Source organism: Siniperca chuatsi, linkage group LG7, assembly GCF_020085105.1.
Source record: "Siniperca chuatsi isolate FFG_IHB_CAS linkage group LG7, ASM2008510v1, whole genome shotgun sequence".
Classification (NCBI taxonomy): domain Eukaryota; kingdom Metazoa; phylum Chordata; class Actinopteri; order Centrarchiformes; family Sinipercidae; genus Siniperca; species Siniperca chuatsi.
Window position 1 is genome coordinate 7,893,913 of NC_058048.1, and position 23,354 is coordinate 7,917,266.

At 42.6% G+C, this 23,354-nt stretch overlaps 1 protein-coding gene across 5 annotated transcripts in view; it reads left to right on the forward strand.

Annotated features, from left to right (window-relative positions):
• numbl (NUMB like endocytic adaptor protein) overlaps positions 1 to 21,050 on the forward strand; it is a 62,731-nt gene extending 41,681 nt beyond the window's left edge. For all 5 annotated transcript variants that reach the window (XM_044201322.1, XM_044201319.1, XM_044201323.1 and 2 more), the window contains exons 2-9: positions 913 to 1,063; positions 4,764 to 4,838; positions 9,502 to 9,576; positions 11,892 to 12,032; positions 13,942 to 14,149; positions 14,374 to 14,643; positions 17,019 to 17,198; positions 17,326 to 21,050. In XM_044201322.1, the coding sequence (XP_044057257.1) occupies positions 938 to 1,063; positions 4,764 to 4,838; positions 9,502 to 9,576; positions 11,892 to 12,032; positions 13,942 to 14,149; positions 14,374 to 14,643; positions 17,019 to 17,198; positions 17,326 to 18,479 (2,229 nt within the window). In that variant the 5' untranslated portion in view covers positions 913 to 937 and the 3' untranslated portion in view covers positions 18,480 to 21,050. The remainder of the gene's footprint in view (positions 1 to 912; positions 1,064 to 4,763; positions 4,839 to 9,501; positions 9,577 to 11,891; positions 12,033 to 13,941; positions 14,150 to 14,373; positions 14,644 to 17,018; positions 17,199 to 17,325) is intronic.
• Positions 21,051 to 23,354: the final 2,304 nt, after the last annotated feature.

Consider the following 23,354-nt stretch of genomic DNA (forward strand, 5'->3'; position numbering starts at 1 on the left):
GAGATATGTAAGAATGAAAGCAGAGAGGGACAAAGATAAACATTTCTTACTGGAATTGAAACTTGCTGTGTCTCTTGTCAGACCAGAAAATGGCTCACAAGTAAAGAACAGAGGCAAAAAAAAAAAAAAAAAAAAGACTGGTTTGGATTGGGTGGCGGTGGGGAGTGTGACTGTGAAGGAATGAAAACACTAATTATCATTTTTAAGCAGGTCATGTTTTGATGGCGTCATGTTTCATTTTGCTGGGAAATTAGCATCGCTAAACAGGCCAGCGGGCTGAATGGTCTAATTAAGCAGCGCAGAAAAGATTGTGTGTTTAGAGAAGGATTGGAGTGCATGCACGTGTGTGTGTGTGTGTGTGTGTGTGTGTGTGTGTGTGTGTGTGCGTGCGTCCGTGTGTGTGCGGTGATCAGTATTCGCTCAGCGGTCTTGATGTATCTTGGAGAGATGAAAACACGGCATATGCTTTGTGTTCATTAGCGTTAACGTTCTACCTGTGTGATTTGTACAACCCGCCACTGAATGGAGAATCAATGGAGCATCATGGCAGGAAGTGCTTATGACGCTTATGACTGCCTTGTTAGAGATGATTACTGCATAATGAGCTTGAGCAAATCAATGAAATCCATCCCACTGCACTCATAATCCTGTGTGGAACAGGACTATAGTTTCTGTACAAACCTCTAAAGTGGCATTTCTTTAAAATACAGATTGGCTTTTAATGAGACTTACCGTTAAATTGAGAGTAAATAAATGCTGTTTATATTGTTTGTTTTTTGTGTGTGTTAAAGGGAGTCAGTTGTGATGATTTTTTTCTGTGTTTTTAAATCTCTTGAGCAAATTGCAGCGCTAACCTGTGGCCTTCCTGGCTGTGCTACACAACTAAACCAACGTCCTTTCCTGTGTTCACAGTACCAGGGAGCACGTGACCCCGGAGATGAACAAGCTTCGTCAGAGCCTGAGGAGGAAGAAGCCCACCTATGTGCCAGAGGCCAGCAGACCGCATCAGTGGCAGGCTGACGAGGAGGCTGTACGTAAGGGCAAATGTAACTTCCCTGTTCGGGTGAGTATCCAAAGCCGTTACAGAACTGTTCCATTCTCAACCTGTACAACATATGTCTGACATAACCACAATAAACACTATAATTTTAAGATTTGTCTGTATAAAAAAAGGCAATAAATAACATTCTGATAATGAAGAAGTATATATAAGTATGACTGAACAAAACTGTTGTATAAGAGCAATGTAGCAATTGTCTGAGTAGAAGATGTGATGTATGTAAAGGATAAACATTAGTTTACATGTATGTTATCTTTTAGTTTATTTTTGCTTTACTTAAAGGAGTAGTTTGACATTTTGCTAAATTTGTTTGTTTGCTCTCTAGCAGAAAGTGAGATGAGAAGATCGATACCACTCTTACGTCCGCATGCTATGGAGTTGGAACCAGGAGGTGATTAGCTTAGCTTAGCATAAAGACTGGAAACAGGGCGAAACAGCTAGTGTGGCTCTGTCCAAAGGTAAAACATTTGGAGAGCCAGGCTAACTGCTTCCCCATGTTACCAGTATCTATGCTAGACTAAGCCAATTGGCTGCTTGCTGGCTGTAGCTTTGTATTGAGTGTACAGATATGAGAGTGGTATACATTTTTTTCATCTAACTCTCGGCAAGAGAGCGATTAAGCATATTTTTCAGAAAACTGATTTGATTTTGGAGATTTTAATGGGCTGGGTATGACACAAAACTATTTAGCATTTTAATGTCCATCTCGTCATGAAAATGGAATGTGTTATACAAATATGGCAGAGTTGGTGTATTTTTGCTAATTATATACTCAAGTCAAATAAATATTTTTATAGTAGCAGGACTGAAGAACAATTGATCCTTCCAGAAACCATGTGGTAATTAAAGCACAGACTCTTAGCTCTCAGCTGAATGCCTCATATGCAATAAGAGCAAATAAGAGGCATTATTAATGGTCCAATTTACTGAGCTGAGTGTGTACTTTATGCCAATTGCTGAGTGCCGAAGTGATTTGTTAAAGAGCTGGAGAGACAATGACAGTAAGAGATAGAGGACAGAGAGGGAGGAATGACATCGAGGTGGTGTTATAGATTAAGGAGACCACAGGAAATGACAAAGTGAGGGATGAGGGCACACAGAGGGGATGGAGAGACATTGTAAGATATGAAATGAGAGCGCGAGAAAGATATAGAACTAGATAAGTGAGGCGAAGAGAGATAAAGGCTGAATAGAGAAACCAGAAGCAAAATAAAAATACAAGGCTAATGGAAAATGGTCCTGATGGTAATGCTCCACAGAGTTGGCGATGCGATGGGCAGTGAAGTGGAGCTTGGAACTTTACAGCGAGGGATGCATTAAAAAACCTCTCAGCCTCTTTATTGTAGCTTTTCTTTCCTCCGTGTTCCCCAGTTCATCTTTTCTTTCTCACATATCTGCCTTCTCTCTGTTTTCACGAGTAATACAATATTAATGCTTCTTCGAGAGCTGCTGAACTGTACCAGCTCAATACTGGGAGAAAAGTTGACTTTTAGAAAAGCAGACAGTTTGGGAGAAAAATGGCCAGGTGGAAAGTTTACCAAATGAAGCACACAGACACAAATAGTACATGTGTCCTCAGTAGATCATTGGTTAGTTGATTGATTGATTTTTTTTCACATCACCCACCACCTTCACTTCCACTGGATATGGAAAGTAGTATAGATGCTGCATGTTGATAGATGTCTGTCAGCTATAACAAGCTAACATGACATTTGAAATTCAAGTGAGAAACAGCAGCTAATAGCAGTGATAACACAAACCCGGACTAAACCAAGTTAGCTCTTGCAGGTAGTGAAATTCCTGCTGTTTGTCTGCTTAGTCTGTGCTTAGTTAAGATTATTTTGGATAATATATGTGTAACATTAGCATGTATGAAAATTCTGTGGTTTACCATCAAAATATACCAGACACTAGATGCTAGATACCTTAGTGCAAAAACTCATATTAGATGACTGCAGGGGAGCGTATGTTACCAGGGTCCTGTGTTCCCCAGCTTAATATCCTCTTAATATGATACATTAAAGAGACCTTTTAAAGGGCTTTAACCCCTAACCCTGGGCTATCCTTCCTGCTCCCCTTTGCCCTGCTTTTCTTAACCTATCCCGCATCAACTACCCTTACCATAACCATACTCCTTCACAGTACCTAACCCTAACCACACCCCTACCCCTGTGCCTGACCCTAATTTCCCGAATCCCTATGCCTACCTCCATCTCCTATTTCCCATCCCATGGGACCAGTAGCTCACAAGTAAACTAACAAAAAAAAAAGCTATGCAAGGTTGACCCTGGTCACAGCCTGGAGGGGAGACCACATGAAAATATACTGAGGATGAGAGGTTGGGATCATTGTTTCATTCCCCCACCCCTAAGGCTTCACTGGCACCTTTTTTAAAGATTACATTGTTTTTAAATATATAAAAATATTCCTTTTAAATAGATTTTTTTATCATTAGAGGAGTTTTATATTGATTTTTACATGTGCCCATGCACAACAAACTACATCCTTGGGATGAAGTTTGACCCCCTCTGAACCTAATCCTAACCCTGGGAACATAGGGATAACCTAGATTGTGCAGTGTAAAACTTCACTCAAACTGTATCAGTACAGGAGTTAATACATATTATTTACAGCCATATTTCTCTGAAAGATTATAATTGCAACAACATGTTGAATTTTCCATCCAAAACCATCAGTCTTCACCTTTTATTAGCTGTCACCAAGTCGCTCACGTCAAACTCCTCAACAAAGCATTGATCATAGAGCCTGGTAAACATTTCAGTATTTATTCAACAGTCAGAAGCATGCAGTAACAGTGTGAGCCGTCTTATCTTAAAATTGGTCTTTTTTCCTCACCAGTTTCTGCCAAATATCACCTTATTAAGATCCAGAGCTCTGACGAGATCACTACATGCTAATAGCTAATCATGCACTCTGAGCTGAAAGGGATGTTTCCCTCTTGGGATATTGAACATTTTCCACCTGATACTTTTGTCGTTCGTGTGGTTTATGACATCTCATGTTGATCTCCTCATGTGCTCATTAATTCTGTTTTCTACTTTGTTTACATCTAAGGATGACATAGCTCAGAAAACTGTCTATTTGTGTCCTGCAAGCTCAAAACAGGCAATTTTTCTATCATAAAAAATATATATCTCATTCATAAATCTGCCACACTTTTCCACTTATTGTTTACAATAGGTGTTTTAGTTCAGGAACCAAGCTCCCCTAAACTCAGAGCTCTCCTTAAAACGCTGAAAACTTGTCTTCCTCTTTCCTATCCACTTGGCTTCTGACTTGAACAGAGCTACGGGGAGCTTTAATTGTGTCCCTTTGGGCTCTCTGTACACCACAGAGCAGAACACTGGAGAGACAATAAAAGGGGATGTGAAGCTATAAATTATTACAGTCCTCCTCTCTCTCTCCTGTCCTTATTATCAGTAGCAACATGCGGCTGTAAATCCAGTGTGGGTCCTTATTAGCTACTTTCCTGTCACTTATAGATATACTGATAGGGGACTAATGAGGCTTTGCTTGCTTTTATGCCACTTTGTGTCATTCTTTTGTTTTTACATAGTTTTGAGTTCAGCTCAGTCTGAAGAGTATTGCCAAAACATGAAAATACAGTGAAATAAAAAACGCCATAACAATCAACATCTGTTTGGTTTTGGCTAGTAATATTTCTGCTTTCTTTTCTCTGCAGTACCTGGGGTTGGTTGAGGTGGAGGAGTCAAGAGGGATGCATGTATGCGAGGAGGCAGTGAAGAAGCTAAAAGTTGTAAGTATCCCACACACAAACGCAGACACACACCTCCTCTACTGCAGTACTGGAGGTTAATTTTGTTGTATAGAGGCAGTTACAAATACTAACCCCAAGGATCTACAAACTTCACTGGAGCTCATTACAGACCCAGTTGCGCAAAGATCATGCACCAAAGTATTGACAAAAGGAGCACACACACACATATGTTCGATACTCTCTGCAGTTACCTCCCCTGTCTTGTTATTTTCTCTTTTTTACCATTTTCATCTCCCTCATCGCCCTCCCTGGTGAGTCTTATTCCACATCTGTCTGTCTGTCTGCTCATCAGTCTTTCTATCTATCTGATCTCACTATGCCTAAGAGAGCAGAAAAGGAGATCTGGGCTAACATAAACACGTATAAACACACAGACACAGTTTGCCCCCCTGGGAAGCTGGATTCGGACAGGGAGCGTGTGAACAGAGTGACACAGTCTGGCCAGTGTCAGAAAGCCACACACACACTGCAGTGAAGAAAACAGGAGTCTTTGTCACTTTCTTCACAGTCTTCACATCTGTAAGAAGCTCGACTTTGCTTTTTTGATGTAACTGGAATTAAACTTGACCTTCTGTGTGTGTGTGTGTGTGTGTGTGTGTGTGTGTGTGTGTGTGTGTGTGTGTGTGTGTATATATATATATATATATATATATATATATATATATATATAATATATATAATATACATATAATATACAGTGGTGTGAAAAAGTGTTTGCCCCCTTCCTGATTTCTTATTTTTTTGCATGTTTCTCACACTTAAATGTTTCAGATCATCAAACAAATTTAAATATTAGTCAAAAATAACACATGGCTGAAGAAGAACAAAATGAAAACTTTGAAGTGGCCTAGTCAAAGCTCTGACCTGAATCCTTTTGAGATGCTATGGCATGACCATAAAAAGGCAGTTCATGCTCGAAAACCCTCCAATGTGGCTGAATTACAACAATTCTGCAAAGATGAGTGGGCCACAATTCCTCCACAGCGCTGTAAAAGACTCATTGCAAGTTATCGCAAACGCTTGATTGCAGTTGTTGCTGCTAAGTGTGGCCCAACCAGTTATTAGGTTTAGGGGGCAATCACTTTTTCACACAGGGCCATGTAGGTTTGGATTTTGTTTTCCCTTAATAATAACAACCTTCATTTAAAAACTGCATTTTGTGTTTACTGGAGTTATCTTTGACTAATATTTAAATTTGTTTGATGATCTGAAACATTTAAGTGTGAGAAACATGCAAAAAAATAAGATATCACGAAGGGGGCAAACACTTATATATATATATATATACTAGATGCGATAACAAGGCTCTGTTATAGCAAGATGCAATAACAAGGCTGTAACCCTAGTCAGAGGGGTTACATGCAAAGGATGTGGGTTGAATGGTTACTTCAAAACCCACTATCAAGGCTTACAGCGAAGCAACTAGTAGCTCAGTGTTCCAACATCCACAAGCGGCAACTGCTATCAGATTGACGAGATACAACACAAATGCTAGGGGGAGGGGGAGGGGGGGCCAGGACAACAGGTCAGAGGGGAGCCAGCGGCGGCTCCCCAACCAGAGAATGGGTACGAAGCCGAGATTGGGTACGAAGCCCCAAGTGCAATCAGGCTGAACGAGGCAGCGACTGACCTGAAAGATAAGATCATGGCAAGGATGAATGCCAATTACAACCACTAAGTGAAGTACCATCAGAAAGTCTCCTGAAACCAATATACGCCTCAGCAGCAGTGATCCTCGAGATGCTTGGCTATAACGAAGGCTGGAGGCCAAAATCAAGGAGGCACAGAGAGAAGTGAGCCAACTGACAAGAGGTCGAGAGAGGTGCAATGAGAAAGCAAGTACCCAAGAAGTACAACCAGATGCCCATACCAGTACTGGAAAAGTATATGGGAGAGGGGACCACGGGACCAACAGGACTCTAAGAGACTTCATTGCAAACTCGATGAGGCTGTAGAAAACCACCCTTGAGGCCAATGGCAAGCCACTTGCACAAGTATCCATCAAATGTGGCATATACCAAGGCTGTTCTGCATAGGTCTGAATCCCCTCAGCCAAATAATCAACAAGACTGGCTATGGATACCGACTCAGGAATGGGGCCACCATCAGTCACCTCCTCTACATGGATGACATCAAGCTATACGCTAAGAGCGAGCGGGACATCGACTCATTGATCCACACCACCAGGATCTACAGCTCTGACATTGGGATATCATTCGGGCTTGAGAAGTGTAGCCGAATGGTGACAAAGAGAGGGAAGGTAGTCCACACAGAAGGGGTCTCACTCTCAGAAGGAACAATAGCAGACATTGAGAATGGTTACAAGTACCTTGGAATACCACAGGCAAATGGCAGCCTCGAAGAGGTAACAAGGAAAACAGCAATTGCCAAATAACTCCAACTCCAACGAGTAAGGCAAGTCAGAAGTCAGCTTAATGGCAAGAACAAGGCCCAGGCAATAAATAGCTACGCCCTGCCAGTGATCAGATACCCTGCGGGAATAATAACGTGGCCAAAGGAAGAGATACAGACCACAGACGTTAAGACACGAAAGCTCCTCACCATGCATGGAGGGTTCCATCCTAAATCCAGCACCCTGAGACTGTACGCTAGCCGTAAGGAAGGCGGCCGTAGACTAGTGAGTGTGAGAGCCACTATCCAGGATGAAACATCCAAGATCCACAAGTACATCAAAGATACAAAGATAAGGCCCCAACAGATGACGTACTCAGTGAATATCTCAGGCAATGGGGAACAGAGGAAAAGGTGCTGGAGGAGGGACCATCATGGGAGGACAAACACCTACATGGGATGTACCACCAGAACATAACTGAAGTGGCTGATATCAAGAAATCCTACCAATGGCTAGAGCGGGCCAGACTGAAGGACAGCACAGAGGCACTCATCATGGCTGCACAGGAGCAGGCCCTGAGCACCAGAGCAATAGAGGCCCAGATCTACCAACCCAGACAAGACCCAAGATGTAGGCTGTGCAAAGAGGCCCCTGAGACAATCCAGCACATAACTGCAGGGTGTAAGATGCTGGCAGCGAAAGCATACATAGAGCGCCATATCCAAGTGGCTGGCATAGTGTACAGGAACATCTGCACGGAGTATGGACTGGAAACCCAGAGGTCAAAGTGGGAAACACCTCCAAAGGTGGTAGAGAATGACTGAGCCAAGATCCTATGGGACTTCCAGATACAGACTGACAGAATGGTAATGGCGAACCAACCAGACATCGTGGTGGTGGACAAACAGCAGAGGAAAGCTGTTGTGGTTGACGTGACAATACCAAGTGATGGCAACATCAAGAAAAAGGAACATGAGAAACTAGAGAAATACCAAGGGCTCAGAAAAGAGATGGAGAAGGCGTGGCAGGTGAAGGTGACAGTGGTGCCCGTGGTCATCGGAGCACTCAGGGCAGTGACCCCCAAACTGGAGGAGTGGCTACAGCAGATCCCTGGAAGAACACCAGACATCTCAGTCCAGAAAAGTGCAGTACTAGGAACAGCAAAGATACTGCGCAGAACCCTCAAGCTCCCAGGCCTCTGGTAGAGGACCTGAGCTTGAAGGATGAGACCACCCGCAGAGGGTGAAGGACGATTTTTTTTTTCATTTTTATATATATGTGTGTGTGTGTGTTTGTGTATATATGTGTATATATATCCAATAGGCCAACAAAACTGCAGAGCAGCACATTTTCTATATTCAGTGTACACTCATCCTAAACCTTCCCCAAGTAGGAATGTAACTTTATCTAACAAAAGGCACCACTTCGTGAGAAAATCTCAGAGTTAACTGAATCACAGGCAGTTTCATGCATTCACTCTTGTCTCCCTCTCCTCTCACTACCATTTCCTTTAATTTGCTTTTTTCTTTTGATTCTCCCTGCTGGATCAACTTTATTTCTTTCCATCTTCCATCTATATTAGCATCTTTCTTTAGCAGCATTCTCGCCTCTCTGCAGTTTCTCACACTGAAAACTTTCTTCCAAAGTTATCTTTTGATTCCCCGCTCCACCTCCTCATTTAGCTTTCCTCTCCTTCTTCAGTCTTTACCTTCCATCACTCTCCGTTTCTTCACCTCTATTCTCACTCCCTCTGTCTTCCTCTCAATGGGATTATGCAAAAATTGAGGCTCCTTGTCGCTTCGCTGTGGGTTTCAAAGCCAGTTCCTGCAGTGATCCGGCTTTCTGTTTCCACACACACTCACAAACTCATATGCAGACTTATGTGCACATGCACAACCACACACACGCTTCTACACTCACATGGAGTTGTTGCTTTTTTGGCCTGTGTATTTTTAGCCTGGCCCATGCTGAGTGTGTTATTAGCTCTGCCTGGTGCCGTCCTCTGGAGAAATAATTCTTTGTGCCAGCTGGCACAGTTTTTACCTCTTCCCGCCTCTCCGCCCGTAACCCACCACTACCTCATCTGCTGTAAGGATGTAATGATCTCTTTACATAACCATGAGTAGTAGCAAAAGTGGCTTTACATGCTAGTAGCTTGTTGATTGCACCTCTGCAAGAATGAAGGAACATCTGGTGAATGTGCAAATGATTGAAATACATTTACTGTGCAACTTAGTCTCTTAAGTTATAAATTATTTACTTTACTACTTCTACTATCTGTCTTTCCAGAGCGGGAAAAAGACAGTCAAGGCAGTATTGTGGGTTTCAGCTGATGGACTCAGGGTGGTGGATGACAAAACTAAGGTAAGCAAGCACATTTTTTTTGTATGTGGTGCCTCCGTCTCCTTGTTTCATCCTCCCCTCTGTCTTCCCTTCCCCACAGGTATTATATATAGGTCTTCAATCTTAGCCTCTGATGACAGCTAGGTAGCAAAAAAACTGAGTTTTCAGGTCAAAAGAAGACAGAGATGTCTCCTCAAGCCCTCTGATGCTCTTGGCTTGTCGTCTCTCTAATACACGTCCATCTTTGCAGCATCTTCTTTCTTTTATATTCTCATATTCAGTTAGGACACATTTTCCATCCTCAGACCACCAACAAAAGTCTCATTCTGTCCCAGTATGATTACGCCGCCTTAAGTCTGACAGCAGAAGAATCCATGCATCCATGTCTTGATGCTTGCAGGCTAGTTTGGGCCTGTGTGTGTGTTTGTGTGTGTGTGTGTGTGCAGTTTCAGAGCTAATATATGTGACTCATGGTTTCTTGCTGAAGGTGCTTAGTGGGGGAGGGAGTAAACACAGACACACACACGCACTTGAGGAGTGTCTGGTGGCTAGGGAGGCCTCCTACAGAGTGAGTGCAGCTTGCTGTGGCTCTATTGAAAGCAGAGGAGAATAAAGAGCGACAGAGGAGAGAAGCGAGCCCAGTGGAGCATCCTCTTTCTCTCACTTTCCTTTTTTCTTATGTTTAGAGGCCACACACATGACCTCACCTCTCCCAATCCCTCAGTCCCACTTCTCCTCTCTCCCTTCACTTTAATCTCCCTCCTACTTTTTCTTCAGTGATGTATCTCATCTAAACATATTAGAGGATAAGGCTGATTTTTCTTATTATCAACAAATCCCAAAACCATTGATGCTACTAACAAGTATTTCCTGTGTAGCCATAGCCTGATATATCTTATTCGTCTGTGCCAGAGAGCTCCATTGTCATCCACATTGTTTTTGCCGTCAAAACATCGTCTCCTCATCAGTCCACTTATAAGTGTTGTTCAATCACTATGTGCATTTTAAAGTGCACATGCTTGGACACATGTGCTCAGACTTTACCCACACTGTGGGCCTTTCTGTGAAAACAGCAGAAGCACAATTCATTTATTGGTACATTTTCCACTTCAAGCAAGTTTAACGTCTGTTATATTCAAGAAATCTCATCAATGTTTTAAAGTCTCCTCCTTCCTTCTTTCTTTCAGTGCCTCTTCATCACCTTTTATCATCAGATCAGCCTCCATCTATGAATCAGCGAGCACGCCTAATAACACCCACACAACCATTATTCAAATGCTTTCCCACAGTCAGTGAATGTACTGTATATGTGTGTGTTTGCGCATTAGAGACACAGTAAAGTCTGTATTTGTGCTCAAGGCAGAGAGACTTCTCTGCATATATGAGACACCGTGAGTCACATGCTGCTCCGCAGTATTCTTCCTTTCAGTGATGTCACCTTTACCCACAAACACACACACTTTCTTCCTGTACTTTCATCAAAAATACATCTCAGAATCATAAATCTCTGAAAAACACACCAATACATACAGTATTATGTGTTTCCAGTTACAAAGGGCAACTTACTGTGCCAGTGTTGAAGAAGCTCATTGCTCTCTGCTCAGCCTTTCACCTCAGTACCAGCATCCTGCTTCATTCACTAATTGGCCCACAATGAAAGGACTGTTATTCTTCCACCTCTTTCCCCTTCTTTTCTTCTCCTTTCCCCTCCTCGTCCTCCCTCTTCCTCTCTCCTCATCCTTCCCTCACTTTGTTTTCGGCAACACTGGAGGAGAGGAAGGAAGTATATGGATGAGTGTGTGAACCCTCTCTCCCTTTCTTCTCTCTCGCCTCTTGTTTTTCTTCTCTTTCTGTTTTTGGTGAGTCAAAGAGGTAAACCCAGGGCCCCTTAATGTACACAGAAAAAGAGAAGGGCCCCTTTTAGTTTCCTCTATAGTGACTATAGACACAGAGACAGGCTGAATAACCCTTTTATAGAATGATGGGTAAGTGGTGGAAACATCTCAGATGAAAAGAGGGTTCAGTGTTATTAGTCTGTAGTCACTTTCTATTCTGTCATTAGTGGATGTGTAAATAGGTTTGAGGGGTTTCATAGGGTTTACTGAGGTTGAAAGCAGTGTGTCAAGTATTGGATCAGTCTACAAGCTGGTGTGCTCAGTATCGAAACCTGTCTGTCATCAGTTAAGCTGCTGTTAGAAAGACAAAACCATGTCAGATGTGATTTGATGCAATCTACCTGCTGGAACAATTCGATTGACTTGATTGTATTGTGTGAGCTGTCAAATCGGATTCTCTCTGCTGACCTCTCTGTCTCCTCTTCTCTATTTCTCTCTCAGGACCTCATTGTAGACCAGACCATTGAGAAGGTTTCATTCTGCGCTCCTGATCGTAACTATGACAAGGCCTTCTCCTACATCTGCCGAGACGGTACTACCAGACGGTGGATGTGCCACTGCTTCATGGCTCTCAAAGACTCGGTGAGGGCGCAAATAACCTTCCATCTAACCCTCGGGATTTTCTCTATATAGAGAGTCGTAGTCCAGACGTCACATTCGGGCTAGCCTCTGTTCCATTAGCTTCTGTAACTCAATGCAATCTCTCATTCAGCATTTTTTTTATCTGTCTTTGTGAAAAAAATAAATGTAAGGAACAAGACAAATTGGCCTCCACTACAGCACTAATATAAGTTGAAACCTTTATTTAACCTTTAATTTAACAAAGTTAAACTACAAATAATTGGTTAGCATACAGAAAACTACAACTCCCAATGAAAATCTACAGTGTGGCAGAGCAGGTACTCATGTCATCAAACTTGGTTTCGTCCACAAACATAATATTCACCAACACAAAACTTTTACAGCGTTCGGTCCTCTTTGTCCTGCTGTTATTATAGACATGTTCCTTGACTTGTGACGTTTACCTGCGATGGTCTAGGGATTATGGGTAATGGTGTTTGTTTAAGGCTACTAAGAACAGGACTACTTAAAAAACAACATTAGATTAAGGCTATGCTCCAAGGCTGTGTTTTTAGTTATTTACATTATTACAGATGTCCAGAAACAGAACAGAACCCGGAAGTTGTTGTTTCACTTATGCTTAACATTTTTGCAACTGTTTTCAAAGTGCCAAATAAGAATTTCAGTCTCTTAGCTCGGATACGTCTTAGACCTTACCAATTTTCTTGTCATGTAGAGTCCCACAGGCTCAACTGAACAGGAACTCTTTTGTTCCTCAGTCTGTCAAACTGTGAAATCGGAGTTTGGGTTCTCAGTAGGCCTCAGTGTTCCTGTGTAGTCTAAGCATTGAATGTAAAATGGAGGTAATTGATTGATTGCACTGCACTCACTTATTCGTAATGTATGATGTAATATATGTTTGTAGTATTTATTTTTGGATGATTATGAAGTGTATACTTTTAGGTTTTAGACTGTTGGTCAGATAAAACAAGACAGACTCCTTGGAAAACTGTGATGAGCATTTTCACATTTCTTTCACGATTTATACACAAAGCAACCAGTTAATAGAAATAAACTGATGAATCAATAATGAAAAGAATCATTAGCTTCCCACATTAACATACAGTACAATCTGCCCTGTATATATCATTTAGACACATCAGCCCATTCTGTAGCACCAATGTCTCAAGTACAGTTGTGGTAGGCAATTAAATACACAGGCAGCAGTTTTAGTGTGATTTCTAACCTCTGGTGTTTCCATTTGACTGACCTTGGGATGAGGAGGTTGTAATTTAAAGACAACTGCAATAAAACCATTGCTGTCATGGTACATTGTGGTTTCACCCTCATGGTGGTTTCATCAGCTTAGATCGTGAGTTGGATTATTAATGTGGATGGAAGAGAGCACAGCACAGACCTGTGGGATTAGGAAAGGGGATTAGACAGAAGCCTGTGGAGTTATTTGCCCATCTCTGTCTGTCTCTATTTCCACCACACTCCTCATGTCTCTATCTGCTCATCTTAAACTGAACTATCTCTGCTAAAGTAGTCATGGCTGTCTGCAAAGAGAGAAGGGGCAAAGAAAGGCAGGGAGAATGTCAGAGAGGTGGTGGGAAGATAGGAATTAATTGCAAAAGGCAGGCTGGAACTAGTTGCATTCAGTGCCACGGAGCATGAACTCATATTGATGTTTGACAACAGAAGAGATTTGAGGTTGATACTTTCACCCTAATCCGACAGCTGTATTTAATGTGAATGTATGAACTTGATTTGGTTGTCATGAACAACAGTCATATAAACATAAAAAAAAACCACAGTCAACAATGAAGACTGTTGAAGTGCGCAAGCCCTAATTCTGTTTTACGTCAGTCTAAAAAGGATCAATCCAGGTTAAGTGTAGATATGACCTCCCTGTTTTTTGCTCCACCAGGGTGAGAGACTGAGCCATGCAGTTGGCTGTGCCTTTGCCGCCTGTCTGGAGAGGAAGCAGCGCAGGGAGAAGGAGTGCGGCGTGACAGCTTCCTTTGATGCCAGTCGCACCTCATTTGTGCGTGAGGGCTCCTTCCGCGCCAACTCTTCCTGCAGCCAGCAGGGCAGCAGCAGCGAGCGAGATGACAAGCTGCAGGACAAGAAGAAAGGTAGGAGGATATTTGTGCACACATACTCAGATGTGTCTTTCAAGTACTGCTCATACAGTTGGAAATGTGAGTTGCTTTTTAAAATGTTAAAAAGTCAAGCACATACTGAGCAAACTCATAGAGGGTCATAGCAAGAAGGCACTTAACAGTAGATCATCAATAGATTATGTACGGCAGTAATAGGTCTTGAACAGAAATGATTATGCACCCAATTCCTCCTCCAGACCAGCCCTCTGCAATCCCAGCCCTACCACCTGGCACTGCCTCCCCACCCGAGGGTGCAGCGTCACCCATGGAGCGGCCAGAACCTGGCGGGCCTCACGCCATCCCTCGCCGCCATGCGCCTATCGAGCAGCTGGTGCGTCAAGGCTCGTTCCGGGGATTCCCGGCCCTCAGCCAGAAGAACTCTCCTTTCAAGAGGCAGCTATCGCTCCGCCTCAACGACCTGCCATCCACACTGCAACGCAAGACCGATTTCCAGGCCAAGAACCCTGGTGTGTTGAGAAGTTTTTGAATTTAGACTGATGAAGGGACCTGCTGACCTTCTGATCCTAGTAACTTCTGTTTACTAGGTTCAGAGGGTCCCAACCATTTGCCACAATTGTTGCAAGTCAATACTGCTATATTATTTTGACATATTGGGGGAAATGTGTTGCAGTTTTTTCTTAGTCAAGGGGAGGGTCCAAAGAAAATATGAATAATGCTAACTTCATTAACAGGTCATTAACAGAGGTGATTGATCCACATTTAATTTACACTTGGTATCAAAATGCCTCTCCATTACTCACAGTGAAATCAGATGGGATCTCTTCCTTGCAAATGCCCAAAAAACATTTCTTTAGAAGGATTTTGCAAACTCAAATCCCCAAATTGCTTGTTGGTATTTCAAAGCAGTCAACCTTACTACTGCCTCTACACGCAAACAGAGAGCACACATGGGGACTCTGCGTTCTACTTGCGTCATGGTTGTTTGCAGATTGGAGCATTATTACATTTTCCATTTGGTTTCAGTTTGGCATCACTGACCCCTATCTGAAGAGGTCTGAGCAATCATATTACAGAATAAACCTTTGGCCAATCTCAGATGCATTTATACTTGTGTTTTCATGCAGACAAGGTGTAATTCTTTAGTTTAATCCCGTTGCTTGCCTTCCGTTGAATGTAGGCCAAGAAATAAAAGCAGCTATGTGAAGTGTTATTATTACTATCAGTGCCAGCGCTGATGGCTGGGCCTGTATAAGCTCTTGGCTTTTTACTAAGGACAATTAATGATAACTGACTTACCCCTCACAGGTTGATGTATACACGCACACGCACACGCACGCAAGAATGCACACACATAGACACACCCACTCGGTGTGGTGCCACAGGATCAGAACTGATTATAGTCTTTAGGAGAGATGAGAGATCTGACTGGGGGACTCCTCCTCTCCTCTCTACTAAACCACAACATTCAACTCCCACTCTCACTCCATTTCGCATATTTGCTCCTTCCATTTCCGTCTCTTATTCCCCCACGATGGTTAGTGTATATATCCAGTGGTGGTGAACTTGATGCAGTTTGAATCCTATATGCACAGTGCTATCTCTCTCTACCTTTCTCTATCACACACACACACACACACACACACAGATGCATGCACTAAGCCGTAGCAGCCAATTCCACTGCCTCCCTGCTCCCTTGTGACTCTCTGAACAATGTGTGTATTGATTTGTGTGGTCAATCAGCTGTCTTGGTTAGCCTTCAGCAAGCCTTCTGCCAGCCCTTAAACCAGCCACACACACATACACATATAGACACACATGTGAAGTGCTTAGTGCTTCTGAACTCTGTGGGACATTGACAAGCAGAAGGAAAGAGAAGGATCACAGGGTTGGTCTTTGCAGATCAAAGAACAGAGAAATCATTAATGGGAGACCTTACACATGCCTCCACTGCCCTCTGCCCCTGCAATATAATTCAAGGCCTGTAGCCACACAATGCACTCAGATGAGAGAGATATACTATGTATTAGAAGAGTCACAGCACAAAAGTTTGGGGTTTGACCCTCAATGGGCCCATCTGTGGTAAACATGTATTAATTTACTTCACTTTAATCCCACTCATCTATACATTAATTCCTCTGTGTGTTATAAAACTTTACCACAATCTCAAAAATGTCATCAAACTCCTCTTTGTCAAGTGCTTTGGATAACTGTGCATGTAGAGCATGGGTGGGGACAATAGAGGAAGAAACAGAATTCCTCTGTCTCTGAGGCCTTCGTTGTGAACAAAGGGACCAGGGGACAAGGAACAGGGAATTAGATATTATATCTATTTATATCGACAGTCTGTGCAGGAGAGGTTTAAAGCTGTAGTCCAAACCAAAGTCAGACAGGAACATTACGCTGCCTAATCCCTCCCTGGTCGGATCAGTTACAGTTGGTTTAAAAACATGGAGAAGCTAAGCCAAATTCACCTCTGTCTGAGTCGTCCCAATGCACAAGAAGGCAATGACATAACAGGCTGAAATGTACATAGAGTATGATGCTACATACGATAGAGTAGTTCACGTGCTTGGCTTGTAAATATTCTTGTGACAAAGTATGAAACTTTTTATATTTAGTTAGAAGGTCCTCATTAGCACAATGCCATGTTTGTCTTGAGAATCTTGTGTTTTTGATGCTTTTTAGGGCAATAGTGGCCAGCATCAAAGTCTTCATCTGCTCCAGTTTCTATGGCTTTTGATGCTAATTGGGTCTGTTGCACAGATGAATAAATATTTTTTCTCCCTCTTTTTGTTTGTTTGTGTCTCTGCTCAATCCTCTTCTTCTCCCATTCCACCTCTTCTTTTCATTATCTTCCTTATCTCCATTGTCTTTCTCTCAGAGATGGATATGGGGTTGCCAGGTGAGGGAGACAGTAGTATAAATGCCCTGTGTTGCCAGATCAACGCCTCCTTCACCAAGCCATCAGACGAGCTCTTCTGCAATCCCTCTTTGTCTGCAAATGGCCCTCCAACCTGCACTGTGCCCCCTATCCTGCCTCCACCACCTGTACCAATGCAGGGTAAGAAAGACTGCATCAGTCATCAATAGTAATATATATATTTTTTTAAATAGTGCACACTCTGAACTGAACTCAGTGGTGAGAAAATTATTACACTCATTCTAAATGTTTAACTTTATCCCTCTAGCCCCGTCTTCCTGGGTGCAACCAGAGCCTCCACTCCACTCGCCTCCTCCGGTTTCCGTGGCGATGCAGATGCAGAGTGGACACAGACGCACACCCTCTGAGGCTGAGAGGTGGTTGGAGGAGGTCTCCAAGGCTGTCAAGGCTCAACAAACCCCGCCCCCAGGCCCCACAATCCCCACCATCCCTGGACCACCCTCCATGTCGAGTCAACAGATGTCCAGTCAGGCAGCCATATCAGCTGCCCCAGTGTCCACTGTCCCTATGTCACTTGGCACCATGTCTAAACCTCTCATCTCGGGCCCCTCTGCTCTCTCAGGTCAGGCCCCAATGCCACTCCCACCCATGTCAATATCATCAGTTCCTCTAATACCAGGCCCTCCAGTGTCAGGCCCCCCTATGTCTCTACCTTCCATGTCCATTCCCACGATGTCCGGTCCGAGCATGTCTGGGGCCCCCATGATCCAGCCCTCCCTCCCTGGGCACCCAGGCTCCCTTCCAAGCTCAATGCAGCCCTTCCCCTTGGCTTTCGATGCCACTCCAGCCCCTGTGGGAATGTTCACCAGCCAGCCTGTCCAACCGGCATTCGTGCCCATGCAGACCTATATGCCAGGTCTGGCCAGCAGTATGACCTATCCCAATGCCAGCGTGCCTGTGGTTGGCATCACACCATCGCAAATGGTGGCTAATGTCTTCTGCACTGCTACAGGCTCATCTGGTGTAGGTGTAGCCATGGGCTCGGCCGGAGGAGGACCTAAAGTAGGGGCACTCGGAACAGTCGGGCAGCCCCATTCTTACCCAGGAGCACCTGGTGCAGTCGGGCACACTGGAGGGTTTTCCACACCGCCATTCTCATCCACTCCGCCATTATCAACAGCCATTAATGGCCTGCCACCGCACAGCAGTGCCATAATGGACCTCCAGAATGGGACCTCCAACAGTGGTGGCAATGGTGGCAGCAGTAGCAGCTGGCCGCCAGAGGGCAGCCAGCTAACAGCTCCGGCAGCCAGCGATTCCCAAGACGATGATCGTTTTGAGGCCAAGTGGGCGGCACTGGAGGCCAAACCTGCGCCTCAGCAGCCTGGGAATAAGGCACAAGCTACAGCAGCCAACCCATTTTCCAACAATCTTCAAAAGACTTTTGAGATTGAGCTTTAAACCAGAGTTGGCCTCCCAAAGCTGTAGCTCTAGCCCTGGAGTTAAAGCCTGAGAAAGCTGGGCGCTAATTCCAGCATCTGTGCTTAGAATAGGATGCTGGTCCTTAAAGTCAGCCTAGCATCTGACCTGTGGCAACCTAGCAACTTGCTAAAAGCTTTCATAGGAGTCAATGATCTCAATTGCTTTCTTTACATTCCCACAAGAGCTTGGGAAGAAGTTGGCAGATTGCTTGGCTGCCATTGGAGAATCAGGTCTCTAGCTCACTAGACTTGATGGACTGAATCCTTCGATTCCACCCATTACCCACCATTCTCCCCTGCTTTCACTTCTCCACTCTGGCTTTACTTTACCTGCTGCAAATCCCTGGATGTACTGTATGTGCCCCCTTGAGGACATTGTGCACAGCTCAGTGGTTTCTTTCTTTAAAAGGGACTCCACTCCAATGCATTCCAAACCCATGAGATGTTTTTTTGTCTGGTGGAGATTTTGGTGGAGAATTTAGCAGACATGGCTACATTGCAAGACGTGCAGACACGATTTTTTGACTGATGATCAGACTGATGCTGATCTTAGCACAGCAAAAGTTTGGATACCTGAAAGGACTAGCCAATGATGTAAGACTGGACTCTACCAACCCAAAAGGACTTACTGACTAATAGTAGAGATTTATGGCCAAAACTATTTTATTTATTGTATTTCCTTTTTATTTTAACAAGTTATATATACTTAAAAATCAAATTTTTAAAGCAGCGTTTCAGGATCGTGTTGTTTTACATCCCCTCTATTTATCTTTCTTGAACCGTAAAGAAGAGGGAAACTACAGGTAGCAGACAGGTAACAGGTGTGACTGGGCAGCTGTAGACGGAAAGCACTGTGGGAAACTGAGTCATGTAACAGGAACCAAATAGCAGGGCTGACAGTACAGCAATGTGTAGTGCGACATGTGAGACAGTAAGTGTATATAGCGGCATGTTTCTTCCACCTGTTAGCTCTCACGTATATATGCTCCACTGCTGGTGAGGCCAGATGAGTCAATATGGCTTCACTTTGGCTCTGTAGCCCATTTGTGTTGCTAAAGCCTACCTTCAAGGGTTACTGGTATATGAAAAATCACTTCAGGATATCCAGCACACAGACACTCTGGACAATACAGCACAGCAGTCCTGTGGACTCCATCTTCTCCAGACAAACCCAAGGAACTTTAACAACTCAGTGGAAATAAAAAAATAACACTCTACAACACTGTGCAACTGGTTAAAAAAAGTGATGCACTACATTCCAACATTCATAAATCCTTTAATGTGTTCAAACACAGGGTATAGTCTCATCAAGTACAGTATGATTGTGTATTCACCTCTATGTACTGCTGCCTCAGTTGCAGTAGTACTGCACTCATTATTATTATTAAGGACATTTGATTGAAAGATTAACAGGAAGAGAAAATACAGAACAGCAGAAGAATAGATTTCTAGAGGAAAGAAGGAAGGATAACCTGTATGTGAGAGACTGAAGGAGAGAATGGAGTTATACTTTAAAAAATGAGATGGAGGATGTCTGGGGAGAGGAAAAAAAGAGATAAGAGTGAGAGACAGTGTCTGAAAATACTGAGAACAAAGACACATTCATCACATAGCCTACAACCCACTGTCTGCCATTTTCACATCTTTTTGGTTCAAGGTCAAGCCACTTCAATTTCAGCATCATGTTCCTCAACTCCTAGAACCTTACTGAACACTTTTGATCATATTTTACAAAAAAAGTTGCTTATTATATAATTGCAGTCTCATAAACAAGATTGTTTGTAAGTATGTGCAACTCCCTGTATAGTTAAAACTTCAATAATGTCAACAAAGCTTTCTGTGTTTTAACTTGCAGTTTCTGTCATAAAAGTTCAGGTCTATTCAAGAAGATGCAACATTACAAAGAAATGGTCTTTATAGAAGGGCTTTTCCATGTGACGTGTAGCGAACAGGTGGTTTTTGTATGTTATATATAAACTGTAATCTGACCAGAGATGCTCCTGTTATGTTCCTTGGCAAATGAATTGTATGGATATGGACTACCACTGATTTGGTTTCCTGCTCATTAACTCCCCACAGTTTAATTAGCTTATTGAGTCTCTTCCTGTGGCAGCGATCCCATCTGATAGGCTGCCACTAGCCTAATTTATACCCTTTCGGGTCCTCCCGGGGTTTTGTCCTTTGTTTTTGGACGAATCAATATTTCTCTCCCACCAAACAAATCTAAATTGCTTTCTCTCCCCTCCTCTCTCTACAAGATGTGACTGATTCACTCATGAAATCAATGCGTTTACTTCTTTGAAAATGTATTTTAGCCCTCGACTCTTGTTTGCACGCCCTCCAAATTATAAATGTAGGTTAATTGTTTTCCGCGTTAAAGCAAACTAAATGACCTCATAAACTTGATTGTAAAACCATAGTTTAGTGATGGTAACAAAGCAAACCAGTGGGATTTATTTTTAATCTTTATTTACAGAATTTTTGTATTTAAACCTACATATTTGTATTGTAATTACATTGTACAAAAGATAAATAAAGTAATATAATATTACTCCTGCTCATGTTTTGTAAGTGGTGGCTTTTTAGTTTTTCACAACTACTTTAGTTTTTTCTTTTTCTCTTGTCTTTTCCATCCTTCTCTTTTCATCATTCCTTTCATGACTGTTTCATTCTTTCAATCTATCTATCCTTTACACTGACCTTAATTTTCTTTTCATTTCTGCCTCCCAGATCTCAACTGCTGTTTGTTGTTATTGATCTGACTCGTTACTTTTCATCCTTGTTTCCATCCAGCTGCTGAGTGAATTTAGGGAAACCTCTAAAATGTGTCAAAAGTCAAAAACTGTGAAGCATAGGCATATTTCCATCCCTTGGATTGAAGCAGGTTAAACAGCTTCCTGAATGTCTTTAATATAGCTAAATGGTTGAAAGCAATAGCGTTGCAAAGTGGGAGGAGCTATTTTGGGCATCCCTGGTTTCGAAAGGTTAAAGTCCCATTAATTTTAGCTTAGCGTTGCATAAAGACTGGAAACAGCTAGCCTAGCTCTGTTCAAAGGTAAAAATTTGCCTAACTGCACCTGCTAAAAATCACTAATCAAAACATTATATTTTGTTTGTTTAATCTGTACAAAAACTGAGGTGTAAAAATGACAAGCTGTGGTTTTATTGGGAGAAAGTCTGTTTTTTGTACAGATTAAACAAAGGAGATATAACATGTTAATTAGTTACCTTAAGAAGTGCTGGTAAACAGATTTTTTTGCCCCTGCTTCCAGTCTTTATGCTATGCAAACTAAGCTAATGACTCCTCTCTCCAGCTTCATATTTAACAGACAGATATGAAAGAGGTATCAAGCTTCTCATCTAACTCAAGAAAGCAAATAAGCAAATTTCCCGAAACTATTCCTTTAAAGATATTGCTGTTTATTGTTAGCTGGGCTACATTGTGGCCATTTACCATACTTAGATCCAAAGACAAAAACAAAGAAATGGTTGTGGTGACAGATTGAAACATCTGACATCTCATAACCTTGTACTTGTATGACACTTTATTCGTCGTCTGTACCCTGTCTCTCTCCTCTCAGAGTAACCCCCCCCCCCAGCTCCTGGATGTAACTGCTGTCTAACCATCACTGTCCTGCAGTCACCCGGGCTGAGCGGTGCTGTGACTGCAGCTCAGGTCACTAATGAAACGAGACAAGGCCTCGTTTCTTCTTAAGGGCCGTGAGGAACAGAGCGGATGCACACGCACGCACGCACACACACACACACACACACACACTGAGCTCTTGAGTGGTGGTAGCAGTAACTCTCATCCGGCCATTGTCCTCTGATCTGACGGACAGAGCCAGTGAGTGTGTGTTGCTGAGGAGTCAAAGAGGGAAGATCAGCAGAGCTTATAAAACTCCAGTGGACAGACATTTGTTTTTTAGTGATGCTGGAAACATATTTCAACATTGCCTTTGGTACATGTTACTGTAATGCATCATGCTGCTTATATGAAAGTTAAATCAAAGTCAATATTAATGAAATTAGATGATTTTATGTTAATGTAGGCTCTTTGATCATGTCTGTCTTTGTTGTTTGCTTCGGCACAGTTGTAAAATTGTAATTCTCAAAACACTGTGTGCATTTCTCAAATCTATTGTATAGTTCATTTCCTCACAACAGCATGTGCATTTCTTGTTGCTTTTACACAGAATACAAATATCTTTAATTGATCCAGAGATGCACTGTATTAGCCTCTGTGATCAAGATTGATTACACTGCTTTTCTAACAATCTGTATAACTCTCAGACGTGTTCATCAACATGCTCACTACGTAAATCTGTCACGGCTCTTCAAACATAAATGTTTCATAGGTTTCAGTAGTCTGGTATTGTCATAAAAAGAATTGATAACAGATTAATTTAACCACAGTTACTGGACATGGACGAGGCAGACATCAGAGAGGGACATTGGCCCGGTTTACATTACAGTTAATGTACTTCTTGATGAGGGGACAGCAGAAATGTGAACATTGAAAGTGAGAAACCTGTGAAAAGTTTACTTAAACTTGTGTTTGTATGACATGAGTTGTATGACATTCAGTTTGCTGTATAGGATATTTGTCTACAGTATTGGGTCACTGTATGTAAGTCTCAGTGAGAACAGACATAGAAATTTTTAGTGTCTTCTGTCGTACTGGCACAATCCCTTTGACATTTGACATGTTATTTTGGTGGCAGTGATGAACTTGTTGACGAAGTTTTTCACTTTTGACAGACGAGTTAAATGTTTTGAGTGAAGTGTTGAGCTGCTCAGTATAAAATGATATGGAGATTGGTCTTAATGTTTTGAGAACTGCTGTTCTGAACTG